This window comes from Pristiophorus japonicus, chromosome 13 (genome assembly GCF_044704955.1).
Source record: "Pristiophorus japonicus isolate sPriJap1 chromosome 13, sPriJap1.hap1, whole genome shotgun sequence".
Taxonomy (NCBI): Eukaryota; Metazoa; Chordata; class Chondrichthyes; family Pristiophoridae; genus Pristiophorus; species Pristiophorus japonicus.
In genome coordinates this window covers 114466241-114483823 of record NC_091989.1, presented here as the reverse complement: position 1 = coordinate 114483823, position 17583 = coordinate 114466241, and the positions used below count along the sequence as shown (strand labels likewise).

The window sequence follows — 17583 nt, the reverse complement described above, 5'->3', positions numbered from 1 at the left end:
CAACTATCATCAACAAAAGCAGATGAACCAGTCATTTATCTCTTTGTTGGTGTGAAAATTGTCGACAACATTTACCTACTTAACAAGAATGGGTACATTTCAAAAGTAATTCGTTGACTATGAAGTGCTAGAAACATCCTAAAAACCTAAAGAGGCGCTTCATAAACACACCATCTTTATTCAGAATCATTTGTTTGTCTGCCAAAGACTGTCCATAAAACAGCTCGGACCAGGTGACTGACCAGCTGCTGCAGTTGAGTGGCTGGGGCAGGTTCGCCTGGCTGGGGCTGTCGTGTGTGTGTGAGTTTGAGGTACGCGGAACTTTTTTACGCGTTGCGCCGCTCCGGCCGGACGACACAGAGAGTGATACTCGGATTGAAGATGGCGGAGGCGGTTGCGCAGCAACGGATGTGACAGCGGCGGGAGCTGGGATGTTTCTGGTCAATTACAGCAGCAGCAGCTCGGAGGAGCAGGAGGAGGAGGAGGAGGAGGAGGAGGGGGGGAAAGGTCAAGGTCCAGGTCCGACTGGAGCAGAAGGAGGTGCCGGCAGTGGAGCTCAGTGAGTGAAAGAGGCGAATTGCCGAGCCCCCGACACCCCATCCTCCCCCCCCCCCCGACACCCCATCCTCCCCCCCCCCCGACAAATCATCCTCACCCCCCCCGACACCCCATCCTCACCCCCCCCCGACACCCCATCCTCACCCCCCCCCGACACCCCATCCTCGCCCCCCGACACCCCATCCTTACCCCCCCGACACCCCATCCTCACCCCCCCCCGACACCCCATCCTCACCCCCCCCCGACACCCCATCCTCACCGCCCCCGACACCCCATCCTCACCCCCCCTCAACACCCCATCCTCACCCCCCCCGACACCCCATCCTCACCCCCCCCGACACCCCATCCTCACCCCCCCCCGACAAATCATCCTCACCCCCCCCGACACCCCATCCTCACCCCCCCTCAACACCCCATCCTCACCCCCCCCGACACCCCATCCTCACCCCCCCCGACACCCCATCCTCACCCCCCCTCAACACCCCATCCTCACCCCCCCCGACACCCCATCCTCACCCCCCCCGACACCCCATCCTCACCCCCCCCGACACCCCATCCTCACCCCCCCTCAACACCCCATCCTCACCCCCCCCGACACCCCATCCTCACCCCCCCCCGACACCCCATCCTCACCCCCCCCGACAAATCATCCTCACCCCCCCCGACAAATCATCCTCACCCCCCCCCGACACCCCATCCTCACCCCCCCCCGACACCCCATCCTCACCCCCCCCCGACACCCCATCCTCACCCCCCCCCGACACCCCATCCTCACCCCCCCCGACACCCCATCCTCACCCCCCCCGACACCCCATCCTCACCCCCCCCGACACCCCATCCTCACCCCCCCCGACACCCCATCCTCACCCCCCCCGACACCCCATCCTCACCCCCCCCCGACACCCCATCCTCACCCCCCCCGACACCCCATCCTCACCCCCCCCGACACCCCATCCTCACCCCCCCCGACACCCCATCCTCACCCCCCCCGACACCCCATCCTCACCCCCCCCGACACCCCATCCTCACCCCCCCCGACACCCCATCCTCACCCCCCCCGACACCCCATCCTCACCCCCCCCGACACCCCATCCTCACCCCCCCCGACACCCCATCCTCACCCCCCCCGACACCCCATCCTCACCCCCCCCGACACCCCATCCTCACCCCCCCCGACACCCCATCCTCACCCCCCCCGACACCCCATCCTCACCCCCCCCGACACCCCATCCTCACCCCCCCGACACCCCATCCTCACCCCCCCGACACCCCATCCTCACCCCCCCCCCGACACCCCATCCTCACCCCCCCCCCGACACCCCATCCTCACCCCCCCCCCCGACACCCCATCCTCACCCCCCCCCCCCCGACACCCCATCCTCACCCCCCCCCCGACACCCTATCCTCACCCCCCCCGACACCCTATCCTCACCCCCCCCGACACCCCATCCTCACCCCCCCCGACACCCCATCCTCACCCCCCCCCCGACACCCCATCCTCACCCCCCCCCCCGACACCCCATCCTCACCCCCCCCCCCGACACCCCATCCTCACCCCCCCCCCCCGACACCCCATCCTCACCCCCCCCCCCCCGACACCCCATCCTCACCCCCCCCCGACACCCCGTCCTCACCCCCCCCCCGACACCCCGTCCTCACCCCCCCCGACACCCCGTCCTCACCCCCCCCGACACCCCGTCCTCACCCCCCCCGACACCCCGTCCTCACCCCCCCCGACACCCCGTCCTCACCCCCCCCGACACCCCGTCCTCACCCCCCCCGACACCCCGTCCTCACCCCCCCCGACACCCCGTCCTCACCCCCCCCGACACCCCGTCCTCATCCCCCCGACACCCCGTCCTCACCCCCCCCGACACCCCGTCCTCACCCCCCCCGACACCCCGTCCTCACCCCCCCCGACACCCCGTCCTCACCCCCCCCGACACCCCATCCTCACCCCCCCCGACACCCCATCCTCACCCCCCCCCCGACACCCCGTCCTCACCCCCCCCCCCCCGACACCCCGTCCTCACCCCCCCCCCGACACCCCGTCCTCACCCCCCCCCGACACCCCGTCCTCACCCCCCCCGACACCCCGTCCTCACCCCATCCACACCCCCCCCCCCGACACCCCGTCCTCCCCCCCCACCCCGTCCTTCCCCCCCGACACCCCGTCCTCCCCCCGACACCCCCTCCTCCCCCCCCCCGACACCCCGTCCTCCCCCCCCCCCCCCCGACACCCCGTCCTCCCGCCCCCCCCCCCGACGATCCGTCCTCGCCCCCCCCCCGACGATCCGTCCTCGCCCCCCCCCCCCGACGCCCCATCCTCGCCCCCCCGACGCCCCGTCCTCGCCCCCCCAACGCCTTATCCTATTGGCTTCCACCCTTCCCCAGGCTCCTGTCATTCCCCCCCCCCCCCCCCCCCCAAAGCGTCCTGTTATTCCCAACCCCCCTCCCCAGTGTCCTGCTGTTCTGTGTCCCCACCTCCCCATGCCCCTGTCGTCGGCCCCGGTCCCTGGCATTTCTCTTTTCTTCCTCCCCCCCCCGCCGGCTCCTGCCATTCATACCCCTGGTGCCACCCCCTCATTGTTATCTACGTTGAGATTAATTTGCCAACTATATGCCCTTTCTGCAAGTTTATTAATGTCTTGTAATTTGGTGCAGTCCTCATTATTGACTATCCCTCCCAATTTGGTGTTGTCTGCAAATTTAGAAATTGTGTTTTGGATTCCAAAGTCTAAATTGTTGATATAAATTGTGAACAGCTGTTGTCCCAGTACTGATCCTTCTGGGACCTCACTTCCCACCTTCTGCCACACCGAATAGCTACCCTTTATCTCTGCTTTCTGTCTTGCAGCCAGCTAGCTAACCATTCTGCTACTTGTCCCCTGACACCGCATGCTCTGATCGTATTCATTACTATAATATGTGGTACCTTATTGAAGGCCTTTTGGAAATCTTGATTATATTGCATCTACTGTATTACCCTTGTCTATTGTCTCTGTTACCTCTTCAAAGAATTCACTGAAGTTGGTCATAAAAGATATTCCCTTTTGAAATCAAAGCTGTCTATTCATTATAATATTTTTGGTTTCAAGGTGTTTTACAATTTTCTCCTTTGGTAGGGTTTCCATTATGTTTCCCGCTACCGATGTTAAGCTGATGTGTCTATAATTCCATGGACGTGTATCTCCCTTCTTAAATATAAGTATTACGTTAGCTATCTGCCAGTCCTCTGGCACTGCATTGTTTTCTAACAAATTAAATATGTGTAATAGTGTATCTGCTATCTCTTCCCTCGATTCTTTTAAAATGCACGGATGCAATCTGTCCGGACCAGGGGTTTTACCAGAGTGTTAAGTTCTTAAATATTCTTAGTTTACATAGAAACATAGAAAATAGGTGCAGGAGTAGGCCATTCGGCCCTTCGAGCCTGCACCACCATTCAATAAGATCATGGCTGATCATTCACCTCAGTACCTCTTTCCTGCTTTCTCTCCATACCCCTTGATCCCTTTAGCCGTAAGGGCCATATCTAACTCCCTCTTGAATATATCCAATGAACTGGCATCAACAACTCTCTGCGGCAGGGAATTCCACAGGTTAACAACTCTGAGCGAAGAAGTTTCTCCTCATCTCAGCCCTAAATGGCCCACCCCGTATCCTAAGACTGTGTCCCCTGGTTCTGGTCTTCCCCAACATCGGGAACATTCTTCCCGCATCTAACCTGTCCAGTCCTGTCAGAATCTTATACGTTTCTATGAGATCCCCTCTCATCCTTCTAAACTCCAATGCATAAAGTCCCAGTTGATCCAGTCTCTCCTCATATGTCAGTCCAGCCATCCCTGGAATCAGTCTGGTGAACCTTCGCTGCACTCCCTCAATAGCAAGAACGTCCTTCCTCAGATTAGGAGACCAAAACTGAACACAATATTCGAGGTGAGGCCTCACCAAGGCCCTGTATAATTTCAGTAAGACCTCACTGCTCCTATACTCAAATCCCCTAGCTATGAAGGCCAACATGTCATTTGCCTTCTTCACCGCCTGCTGTACCTGCATGCCAACCTTCAATGGCTGATGAACCATGACACCCAGATCTCGTTGCACCTCCCTTTTCTTAATCTGCCGCCATTCAGATAATATTCTACCTTTGTGTTTTTGCCACAAAAGTGGATAACTTCACATTTATCCACATTATACTGCATCTGCCATGCATTTGCCCATTCACCTAACCTGTTCAAATCACCCTGCAGCCTCTTAGCATCATCCTCACAGCTTACACCGCCACCCAGTTTAGTGTCATCTGCAAACTTGGAGATATTACACTCAATTCCTTCATCCAAATCATTAATGTATATTGTAAAGAGCTGGGGTCCCAGCACTGAGCACTGCAGCACTCCACTAGTCACTAGCTCCCATTCCGAAAAGGACCCGGTTATCCCGACTCTCTGCTTCCTGTCTGCCAACCAATTCTCTATCCACGCCAGTACATTACCCCCAATACCATGTGCTTTGATTATGCACACCAATCTCTTATGTGGGTCCTTGTCAAAGGCTTTTTGAAAGTCAAAATACACCACATCCACTGGTTCTCCCTTGTCCACTCTACTAGTTACATCCTCAAAAAATGCCAGAAGATTTGTCAAGCATGATTTCCCCTTCATAAATCCATGTTGACTTGGATCGATCCTCTCACTGCTTTCCAAATGTGCTGCTATTTCATCTTTAATGATTGATTCCAACATTTTCCCCACTACTGATGTCAGGCTAACCGGTCTATAATTACCCGCTTTCTCTCTCCCTCCTTTTTTAAAAAGTGGTGTTCCATTAGCTACCCTCCAGCCCATAGGAACTGATCCAGAGTCGATAGACTGTTGGAAAATGATGACCAGTGCATCCACTATTTCTAGGGCCACTTCCTTAAGTACTCTGGGATGCAGACTATCAGGCCCCGGGGATTTATTGGCCTTCAATCTCATCAATTTCCCCAACACAATTTCCCGCCTAATAAGGATATCCTTCAGTTCCTCCTTCTCACTAGACCCTCGGTCCCCTAGTACATCCTTCGTGAAGACAGAACCAAATTATTTGTTCAATTAGTCTGCCATTTCTTTGTTCCCCATTATAAATTCAACTGAGTCCGACTGCAAGGGACCTACGTTTGTCTTCACTAATCTTTTTCTCTTCACACATCGATAGAAGCTTTTGCAGTCAGTTTTTATGTTCCCGGCAAGCTTCCTCTCGTACTCTATTTTTCCCCTCCTAATTAAACCCTTTGTCCTCCTTTGCTGAATTCTAAATTTCTCCCAGTCCTCAGGTTTGCTGCTTTTTCTGGCCAATTTATATGCCTCTTCTTTGGATCTAACACTATCCTTAATTTCCCTTGTTAGCCACGGTTGAGCCACCTTCACTGTTTTATTTTTAATCCAGACAGGGATGTACAACTGTTGAAGTTCATTCATGTGATCTATAAATAATAAGTATGAATAATAAGTCCGATTTGTCATTGTATGTTAATGCACCAGGTTGTATCTTTGTATTCTGTTTTAACCCCCCTGCCCCCCCAATATTCGGCAGTAAATCTCTGCCCCCCCACCCCCTCCAACTGGAGAGACAGAGATAGAGATCACAATGAGGGAAGCACATGTGAGGGAGAGGGAATGAGAATGAGAAAGAGAAACAGAAAGAATTACTGAATGGGAGAGAAGCAAAGAGGTGCAATTAGAAAAAAAAAGTACTGCAGAAGTAAGCAGTGAATTTTCATTTGAATCCTCTATCTGAATTTTGATTAGCACAGTGGATGAAGCTGTTATAAGGTGACTCCCAGTCATAATGCTTTGTTTTTAACTCTATGCACAGAGTGAAATCCCAGCGCTTGCCTGTCCCGGACAGTGTAATGGGGATGTTCAAGGAATCGGAAGAGGACCCAGATGACGGCAGTAAACATGATGGTCGTGTACGCAGCTTCCCGCACCAGCGAGGCAACTGGTCAACTCTTGTGTACTTGGAATGTGAGTCACTGATCTTAAACTTCAGCAAATTTGGACATTAATTTACTGTTAACAAAATTTATTGTGATGACAGTACAAGGTCTAAAGGAAAGAAGCAACTCTGATTTATATACTGTATTGCCACATCCTCAGGTTGTCCTAAGGTGCTTCACAGCCAACAAATTGTCTTTGAAGTGTAATCACTGTTGCGACAGCAATCACAACAGTCAATTTGCAACGAGCAGGATCCCACAAACAGCAATTAAATGAATCACCAGTGTCTGTTTCTTTTTGCTGGTATTTATTGACAAAGAAATGTTGTCTCGGCCAAGGCTGGATTACATTTTGGTGTATGTTATTGTTCGTGGGATATGTAAAGAAACTGACTGTTGATGCCAGCGCATTGGATAACGGTACCTTTCTCAGCTGAGCAAAGGCAGACTTCTGGAAATGATCCTAGATTGTCTGTCATCACCCACAGGTCAAATGTCCTACACAATGAGAGTTCATAGTTGGGCATGTTGCTGGAGTACTGATGTACTCTTGTGGTATTAATATGCAGATTGGGTGGAGATCGTGCTCGAATTAATACTGCAAAGTAATAATTACTACTTCAATTTCTCTGTAATAACTTCATATTCTTAATGTCCTGAACAGGGTCCTTGACTAAAAATTACATTTTGAGCAGCCAACGAACATGACCAGCAGAGTTTACATATTTTCTCAATTATTTTCCATAAAATTATCAGGCCTTAAAAGAACCTAAGTTTTGAACAATTATCAGATTTTAAAGTAGTGATGGGAGTGATATACTTATTGTTCATCCTTGTTTTGAGGGACTGCCTAAGACAAAGACACACAAATTTGGTGATACCGTAATCTCTGACTATCTGTAATTATGCTTGACCGAATTAGATTAAACTACAGTAATCACTGATCAATAAAACTGGTGGTTCACAATACCGTTTTGTAAAATGAAAGTAAGATTTTTTTTAAATATACATGAATTATATTTTTTCTGATGAACTGCTGCTTGAATTCTTTTGGGACACTTGTGCATTATATTTTTGTATGATCGTAGATATGCAGGGTAAACTTGTTTTAGAAATAATTAGAGTTGAGCTGGAAGCTGCCTTTGCAGGAAGAAAGAAAGACTTTGCACTTGTACAACACTTTTTTTTTAATACAACACATGGTATGTCCCCTCAATCGTTTCAAAGTGAATAAAATACCTTTGAAATGTATTGTTGTAATGTATGCAAATGCAGCAGCTACTTTATACACAGCAAGTGCCCACAAACAACAGAGATAAGTCACCAGATAATTTGTTTGGTGGTGTTCACTAAAAGATAAATGTTGACCAGTTCACATTGAGAGCTAATTTGATATTCTTTAAATAGTGCCACCTAAGGAGAAAGAGGAAACCTCCTGCTGATTACCACCTACCGCCCTCCCTCCGCTGATGAATCAGTACTCCACCATGTTGAACACTAATTGGATGAATCACTCAGAGTAGCAAGGACACAGAATGTACTGTGGGTGGAGGACTTCAATGTCAATCATCAAGTGGCTCGGTAGCACCACTACTGGCCAAGTGCTGAAGGACATAGCTGCCAGACTGCGCCTGTGGTGTGAGAAGCAAACCGAGATAAAACCTAATTGACCTCGTCCTCCAATCTACCTGTTGTAGATGCATGTCCATAACAGCATTGGTAGCAGTGACCACCGCACAATCATTGTGGAGACGAAGTCCCGTCTTCACACTGAAGATACCCTCCATCGTGTTGTGTGGCACTACCACTGTGCTAAATGGGATAGATTCGGACAGATCTAGTAGCTCACAAATCTATGAGGCGCTGTGGACCATCAGCAGCAGCAACCTGTAAGCTCCTGGCCTGACACATCCCTCACTCTACCATTACCATCAAGCCAGGGGCCCAACCCTGGTTCAATAAGGAGTGTAGAAGAGAATGCCGGGAGCAGCACCAGGCGTACCTAAAAATGAGGTGCCAACCTGGGAAGCTGCAACACAGGACTACATGCATGCTAAAAAGTGGAAGCAGCATGCTATAATCAGGACTAAGCGGTACTTAAAAGGTTGACAGTGGATAGGCAATGGTAGACATCTAAATATCACATGGATGAGCTACAACAATTGTACATCCCTATGTGGCGTAAGAATAAAAAAGGGAAGGTGGTTCAATCGTGGCTAACGAGGAAAATTGGAGAAAATGTTAAATCCAAGGAAGAGGCATGTAAATTGACCAGAAAAAGCAGCAAATCTGAGGACTAGGAGAAATTTAGAATTCAACAGAGAAGGACTAAGGGTTTAATTAGGAGGGGGAAAATAGAGTATGAGAGTAAGCTTGCAGGGGACATAAAAACTGACTGCAAAAGCTTCTATAGATATACGAAGAGAAAAAAATTAGTGAAGACTAATGTAGGTCCCTTGCAGTCAGAATCAGGTGAATTCATAATGGGGAACAAAGAAATGGCAGACCAATTGAACAAATAATTTGGTTCTGTCTTCACTAAGGAAGACACGAAAAACCTCCCGAAAGTACTAGGGGACCGAGGGTCTAGCGAGAAGGGGGAACTGAGGGAAATCCTTATTAGTCAGGAAATGGTGTTAAGGAAATTGAAGGGACTGAAGGCCGATAAATTCCCAGGGCCTAATAGTCTGCATCCCAGAGTACTTAAATAAGTGGCCCTAGAAATAGTAGATGCATTGGTGGTCATTTTCCATCATTCCATGGACTCTGGTTCAGTTCCTATGGATTGGAGGGTTTTTAAAAAACAAGGGGGAAAGAAAACACGGAATTATAGCTTGACATCGTTAGTGGGGAAAATGCTGGAATCAATTATTAAAGATGTAATAACAGCGCATTTGGAAAGCAATGACAAGATGGATTTATGAAAGGGAAATCATGCTTGACAACATCTTCTAGAACTTTTTGAGGATGTAACTAGTAGAGTGGACAAGGGAGAACCAGTGGATGTGGTATATTTGGACTTTCAAAAGGCTTTTGACAAGGTCCCACACAAGAGATTAGTGTGCAAAATTAAGGCACATGGTATTAGGGATAATATATTGAAGTGGATAGAGAACTGGTTGGCAGACAGGAAGCAAAGAGTGGGAATAAACGGGTCCTTTTCAGAATGGCAGGCAATGACTAGTTGGGTGCCGCAAGGTTCAGTGCTGGGACCCCAGCTATTTACAATATACAATAATGATTTAGACGAAGAAATTGAAGATAATATCTCCAAGTTTGCAGATGACACTAAGCTGGGTGGCGATGCTAGAAGGCTGCAGGAGGACTTGGGCAGGTTAGGTGAATGGGCAAATGCATGGCAGATGCAGTATAATGTAGATAAGTGTGAGGTTATCCACTTTGGTGGCAAAAACATGAAGGCAGATTATTATCTGAATGGTGACATTATTAAAAGGGGAGGTGCAACGAAACCTGGGTGTCATGGTACATCAGTCATTGAAGGTAGGCATGCAGGTACAGCAGGCAGTAAAGAAAGCTAATGGTATGCTGGCCTTCATAGCGAGGGGATTTGAGTATAGGAGCAGGGAGGGCTTACTGCAGCTGTACAGGGCCTTGGTGAGACCATACCTTGAGTTTTGTGTGCAGTTTTGGTCTCCTAACCTAAGGAAGAACAGTCTTGCTATTGAGGGAGTGCAGCGAAGGTTCACCAGATTGATTCCCGGGATAGCAGGACTGACATATGAAGAAAGACTGGATCAACTAGGCTTATATTCACTGAAATTTAGAAGAATGAGAGGGGATCTGATAGAAACATATAAAATTCTGAGGGGATTGGACAGGTTAGATGCAGGAAGAATGTTTCCGATGTTGGGGAAGTCCAGAACTAGGGGTCAAAGTCTAAGGATAAGAGGTAAGCCATTTAGGACCAGGATGAGGAGAACCTCGTCACTCAGAATTGTGAACCTGTAGGAATTCTCTCCCACAGAAAGTTGTTGAGGCCTGTTCGTTAAATATATTCAAAAGAGAGTTAGATGTGGCCCTTATGGCTAAAGGGATCAAGGGGTATGGAGAGAAAGCAGGAATGGGGTACTGAAGTTGCATGATTCAGCCATGATCATATTGAATGGTGGTGCAGGCTCAAAGGCCGAATGGCCTACTCCTGCACCTATTTTCTATGTTTCTACCACAATCAACGGATCAGATCAAAGCTCTGCAGTCCTGCCACATCGACTTGTGAATAGTGGTGGACTATTAAATAACTAACAGGAGGAGGAGGGTCTATGAATATCCCAATGCTCAATGATGGTGCAGCCCAGCACCTGAGTGCAAAAGTCAAGACTGAGGCATTTGCAACCATCTTCAGCCAGAAGTACCAAGTGGATGATCCATATCGGCCTCCTCATGAGGTCCCCACCATCACTGAAGCCAGTCTTCAGCCAATTTGATTCACTCCATTTGATATCAAGAAACAGTTGAGCGCACTCACTACAGCCAAGCTATGGGTCCCAACACATCCCGGCTGTCGTGCTGAAGACGTGCTCCAGAACCAGCCGCACCTCTAACCAAGCTGTTTCCGTACAGTTACAACACTGGAATCTATCTGACAATGTGGAATACTACCCAGGTATGTCCTGTCCACAAAAAGGACAAACCCAATCCGGCCATTTACTGCCCCATCAGTCTACTATCAATTATCAGCAGCAAAGTGGTGGAAGGTGTCGTCGACAGTGTTATCAAGTGCCACTTACTCACCAATAACCTGCTCACGGTTGACCAGTTTGGGTTCTGCCAGGACCACCCGGCTTCAGACCTCATTACAGCCTTGGTCCAAACATGGACAAAAGAGCTGAATTCCAGAACATGTCTATCCTTAAGTCAGCACTTGAACGAGTGTGGCATCAAGGAGCCCTGGTAAAATTGAAGTCAATGGGAATCGGGGGTAAAACTCTCCACTGGCTGGAGTCATACCTAGCACAAAGGAAGATGTTTGTGGTGGTTGGAGGTCAATCATCACAGCCCCAGGACATTGCTGCAAGAGTTCCTCAGGGCAGTGTCCTAGGCCCAACCATCTTCAGCTGCTTCATCAATGACTTTCCCTTCATCATAAGGTCAGAAGTGGGGATGTTCGCTGATGACTGCACAGTGTTCAGTGCCATTCACAACTCTTCAGATGATTAAGCAGTCTATGCCTGCATGCAGCAAGACATGGGCAACATTCAGGCTTGGGCTGATATTTGGGCTGATAAGTGGCAAGCAACATTGCACCACACAAGTGCCAGGCAATGACTATCTCCAACAAGTGAGAGTCTAACCAACTCCCCTTGACATTCAAGGGCATTACCATCGCCGTATGTCCCATCATCAACATCCTGGGGATCACCATTGACAAGAAACTTAACTGGACCAGCTGCATAAATACTGTGGCTACAAGACCAGTTCAGAGCCTGGGTATTCTGCGACGAGTGTCTCGCCTCCTGACCTCTACAAGCCTTTCCACCATCAACAAGGCACAAGTCAGGTGTGATGAATACGCTCCACTTGTTGGATGGGTGCAGCTCCAACAACACTAGCAGCTCGAAACCACCCAGGACAAAGCAGCCCGCTTGATTGGTTAAAGTGGAGGATGGGGAGCCATTCATTCCCTCCACCACCGGCGCACCGTGGCTGCAGTGTGTACCATCCACAAGATACATTGCAGCAACTCGCCAAGGCTTCTTCGGCAGCACCTTCTAAACCCGCAACCTCTACCACTTAGAAGAAGCAGGACAAGGACAGCAGGCGCATAGGGACACCTTCACCTGCAAGTTCCCTCCAAGTTTACACACCATCCTGTCTTAGAAGTATATCGCCGTTCCTTCATCATCGCTGGGTGAAAATCCTGGAACTTCCTCCCTAACAGCACTGTTGGGAGTACCTTCACCACACGGACTGCAGCAGTTCAAGGCGGCGGCTCACCACCATCTTCTCAAGGGCAATTAGGGATGGGCATTAAATGCTTCCTTGCCTGTGACACCCACATCCCATGAACCATTTAAAAAAAAAAAATAAAGACAGATGAGGCCTTAGCTTAGCTAAACATCTGTAAGACAGCACCACCGACAATGCAACACTGAAATGCCTGCCTAGATTATGTGCTCAAGTATCTGCAGGCAGGCACTTTTATCTGCAGATTAGTCAGAACTCAGAAGCTTGTATCTAAGCTAAACTAAATCTTAGTTTTTTGAAGGACAATTCTATTTAACGCTAGGGCATACCAAGCTAACAGTGGAATGGTTCCAATTGGTGGCAAGTGTCAAAGTATGTAAGATGACAGATGAAAATGTGATGACCTGCATAAGGGTTCGGGTTTATAGGAAGCTCAGTTAGTTTGTAGAAATTGCCCTTTTTATTGCGATGAGCACAAGTTAAACATTTTGGGAGAAAGCCCAAACTATAGTATATGGTTTGAAAAATAACTGCAAGTTGTAAATTCACCAGAACTTCAAGTAATTAACCAAACAAGCACTGCTCTACATGTGAGTTCACAATCTTGCAGCATGCCTGGCTCTCATTTTAGTGTCGAACATTCCCTCTGGGTCACACCATAAAGGGAGATTATACAAAGAAATTGTCTATATTTTGAATATTACTAAGGAGGCTTCACTGTCTCTTCTAAGGCCCAGGGCCTGCTCTGTGGTTTGTATAAGCAGGATATTCTCAGCAAGGCTTCTTTATGGCTGTTTGTTATGTTGCTGCTCTCTGATTTTAGACAAATGTCTGTTGAAATAGGTTAATTTGTACCAAATTACAACCGTTTGCTGAATATTTTGATAGTTAAAGGGGAAGGAAAGGAACTTTCTGCAGATGAACTTTTCAGAATATTTTAATAAAAGGTCAATTTTATCATTTCTGTAGCCCTTGAGGAAGATCTTCCTCTCTGTTGAGCAACAAATGCTGTCAGTTATCGAAAGCACTCTTGGAAATAGTGGGAGGCGCAACTTCAGAATTAATCTGAGGACTGTTGCATGGTGGCCCGCATTATAGTTTGCTTCACAATTACCTTGAGAGAAAGAGAAACTATTCGAAGGATTCCATGGCAGCAATAAAATTGGTGTTTTTAAATAAATTGAAAAAAATTCTGTGAGGACAATTGGTTTTTATTTTGAACCTAAATTGCCACTCCTAGGGCGAGAAATTGATCAAAGGCTGCCACTGCCCGTTTGTTGCCCAAAAAAACCGCTAGGATTCCGCAATTAACAGCGGCGGAAAATTGATTACAAAATAGAAAAAAAAATGCCCGGCAGGAAAAATAGGTGTTGAACATGGATTCTCGGTGATAAACGCCATCCTGTTCAAATTAAGTCCGAGGCTAGAGTCAGGCCTAGGGAGGGGGGGAAAAACACACAATATTTTTTCAAAAAATGAAACATCGGAAAACATTCACAAGACCCTTTTCCATTGAATCGCTGCAAAAGAATTAAAAAAAACATCCACTTACCTTTTTTTGCAGGATTTCATACCTATCGTCCATCGAAAGACTGCTCCGACTGAGCGTTTTCTTTTCCAAAAAGTACGGATCACCGCTCCCACCAAACTCGGGCGGGAGTGCATTTCCCAGTGCTGCACGCCGGCGGTCCGCTCCCCAGCGATATTTTGAAACCATCGGCGTAAGGCTTTGAAATTCCCACCGATTAAACACCGCCCAAAGCAAGGAAATACCACCGAAAAACGTGGCGGTAGGCTGATGAAATTCAGGCCCCTAGTCTTTCCCTCCTCTTCAACAAATGGATGAAATCTTGTAGTGCTTTTCAGTATGTCATGGTCAGCTATGTGCTGAATATCATTTCAAATTAGTGAATTGGGGAGGAGGGGAGAAACACTCCACTGGCTGGAGTCATACCTAGCACAAAGGAAGGTGGTTGTGGTTGTTGGAGGCCAATCAACTCAGCCTCAGGACATCGCTGCAGGAGTTCCTCAGGGCAGTGTCCTAGGCCCAACCATCTTCAGCTGCTTCATCAATGGTCGTCCCTCCATCATAAGGTCAGAAGTGGGGATGTTCACAGTGTTCAGTTCCAATCGCAACTCCTCAGAAAATGAAGCAGTCCATGCCCGCATGCAGCAAGACCTAGACGACATTCACGCTTGGGCTGATAAGTGGCAAGTAACATTCACGCCACACAAGTGTCAGGCATTGACCATCTCCAACAAGAGAAAGTCTAACCACCTCCCCATGATCTTCAACGGCATTACCATCGCCGAATCCCCCATTAACAACATCCTGGGGGTCACCATTGACAAGAAACTTAACTGGACCAGCCACATAAATACTGTGGCTACAAGAGCGGGTCAGAGGCTGGGTATTCTGTGGCGAGTGTCTCTCCTTCAAAGCCTTTCCACCATCTACGAGGCACAAGTCAGGAGTGTGATGGAATACTCTCAACTTGCATGGATGAGTGCAGCTTCAACAATCCAGAAGCTCAACACCATCCGGAACAAAGCAGCCCGCTTGATCGGCACCCCACGCACCACCTTAAACATTCACTCCCTCCACCACTGGCACACCGTGGCTGCAGTGTGTACCATTTACAAGATGCACTGTATCAACTCACCAAGGCTTCTTCGGTAGCACCTCCCAAACCCATGACCTCTACCAACTAGAAGGACCAGGACAGCAGGCGTATGGGAACATCACTACCTCTAAGTCACACACCATCCTGACTTGGAAATATATCGCCGTTCCTTCATTATCGCTGGGTCAAACTCCCTCCCTAACAGCACTGTAGGAGTACCTTCATCACGCAAACCGCAGCGGTTCAAGAAGGCGGCGCACCACCACCAACTTCTCACGGGCAATTAGGGATGGTATTTTCCTATGCAATGACTTCCTGCTCTTGTCGGGGAAGGGGTCACGCACAAAGCCCACATGATGCCCTGCAGGGAAAGACAAACCCATGGGTGCCATCTCACACAACGTCCAGTGGCTGGCCCAAGAGTACCGGTTGCAAATGTCTTAGGAACAAGACATGCTATGTGAAGGTATAAAAAAATAAAAATTAGAGTTTCAAACAAGTGAAGGAGACAGAGATCAATGGTTCAAATAGCAACAAGAATTTGTGCTTTAGTTATCATTGTTTACATCAATGGCAGGACCAGTTGCCTATGAATAATTTTGACTCCGCTATTTTAAAACATTTTGTAGTTAAACTAACTTGCATGATAGAGCATGTGACGGATGCAAACCCTCCAGTGTAACTGAGAAGCTGATGCATGTAACATTTTCTGAAGTTTGCAAGACTGCATTCCATACTGTGCTTTTAAAATCCATATAAACCTGGCTTCCATTAGATTACCCTGAAGAAGAGTTTGTGGAACTTATTGATCTGCTGCTGACCCACCTGCAGGCACACAGGCTGCCTATGGCTCGGATAGCGGAGTTCCATATCAGCCTCTCGCAGACTGTGGTGCTGCGCTATCATTGGATAAGCATCTTTGTGGAGTCCTTAAAGGAAAAGATGACCTCCTTTGACAGGTACGATTGATGTTCGCGCTGTTGGTGCAAAAACATACCTGTCTGAGGCAAGGCATTAATTTTATTTGTGGTTTAGTAGTTATGACTGGCTACTATACATCAGGTGTCACCTTAATACCGTGTTTTAAATAAATGTTTGGGGTATTTTTAGTCCCACTTTTGGTAATTGGTATTGTTTAAACAGTTCTTTTGTGCCAGTCTCTGGTGGTCTAGTGGTTAGGATTCAGCGTTCTCACCGCTGTAGCCCAGGCGCTCTTCATGGTCAGGGAATTCACTTTACAAAACTGTTTGGTAGGAAGAATGAGGAGAGAGAATATAAACAAAATGGTACAATATTAAAGAGGTACAGGAATAGAGAGACCTGGGGGTATACGTGCACAAGTCTTTGAAGGTGACAGGACAAGTTGAGAAGGCTGTTAAAAAGGTATACGGGATCCTTGGTTTTATAAATTGAAGCATAGAGTACAAAAGCAAGGAAGTTACCCAGAGTGCGGTTAGAATGTGGAACTCGCTACCACAAAGAGTAGTTGAGGCAAATAGCATAGATGCATCTAGGGGTAAGCTCGATAACATGAGAGAGAAAGGAATAGAAGGATATGTTGATGGGATTAGGTGAGGAAGAGTGGGAGGAGGCTCGTGTGGAGCATAAACACTGGCATGGACCTGTTTCTGTGCTGTAAATACTACATATTATGCCAAACCTTTAGAAAACACTGGTTAGGCCTCAGCTGGAGTATTATGGCCAATTCTGGGCACCACACTTCAGGATGTCAAGGCCTTCACGAGGGTACTGTGGAGATTTATTAGAATGGACTAGGGATGAAAGACTTCAGTTACATGGCTGGATCAGAGAAACTGGGATTGGTCTCCTTAGAGTAGAGAATTTTAAGGGGAGATTTGATCGGTACTCCCACAGTGCTGTTAAGGATAGTTCCAGGATTTTGACCCAGCGACAATGAAGGAACGGCGATAAACTTCCAAGTCAGGATGGTGTGTGACTTGGAAGGGAACTTGGAGGTGGTTGTGTTCCCATGTGCCTTCTGCCCTTGTCCTTCGAGGTTATGGATTTGGGAAGTTCTGCTGAAGAAGCCTTGGCGAGTTGCTGCAGTGCATCTTGTAGATGGTACACACTGCAGCCGTGGTGTGCCGGTAGTGGCTGGAGTGACTGTTTAAGGTGCTGGGTGGGTGAGAAAAGAACCAGAGGCGACATGTGGAAAATAAATTTTACACGAGTTGTTATGGTTTGGATTGCACGGCCCGATAGGGTGGTGAAAGCAGATTCAATAATAACTTTCAAAAGAAATTGAATAAATATTTGAAAAGGAAAAATTTGCTGATCTATGGAGAAAGAGCAGGAGAGGGGGACTAATTGGATAGCTCTTTCAAAGAGCTGGCACAGACATGATGGGCCGCATGGCCTTTTGCATTGTATCATTCTGTGATTCTCTTGTGTCTTTCCCTTCTTCATCTCTTACTTTATAACTGCAGTAGAGATGATCTCCACATGGTTAGAATTTTGTTGCAACAATGTATG

At 48.4% G+C, this 17583-nt stretch overlaps 1 protein-coding gene across 1 annotated transcript in view; it reads left to right on the top strand.

Annotated features, from left to right (window-relative positions):
• Positions 1–386: 386 nt before the first annotated feature.
• Positions 387–17583, top strand: part of usb1 (U6 snRNA biogenesis 1) — a 29287-nt gene continuing 12090 nt past the window's right edge. The window contains exons 1-3 of the mRNA XM_070897902.1: positions 387–559; positions 6418–6569; positions 15866–16049. Of these exons, the coding sequence (XP_070754003.1) occupies positions 432–559; positions 6418–6569; positions 15866–16049 (464 nt within the window). The 5' untranslated portion in view covers positions 387–431. The remainder of the gene's footprint in view (positions 560–6417; positions 6570–15865; positions 16050–17583) is intronic.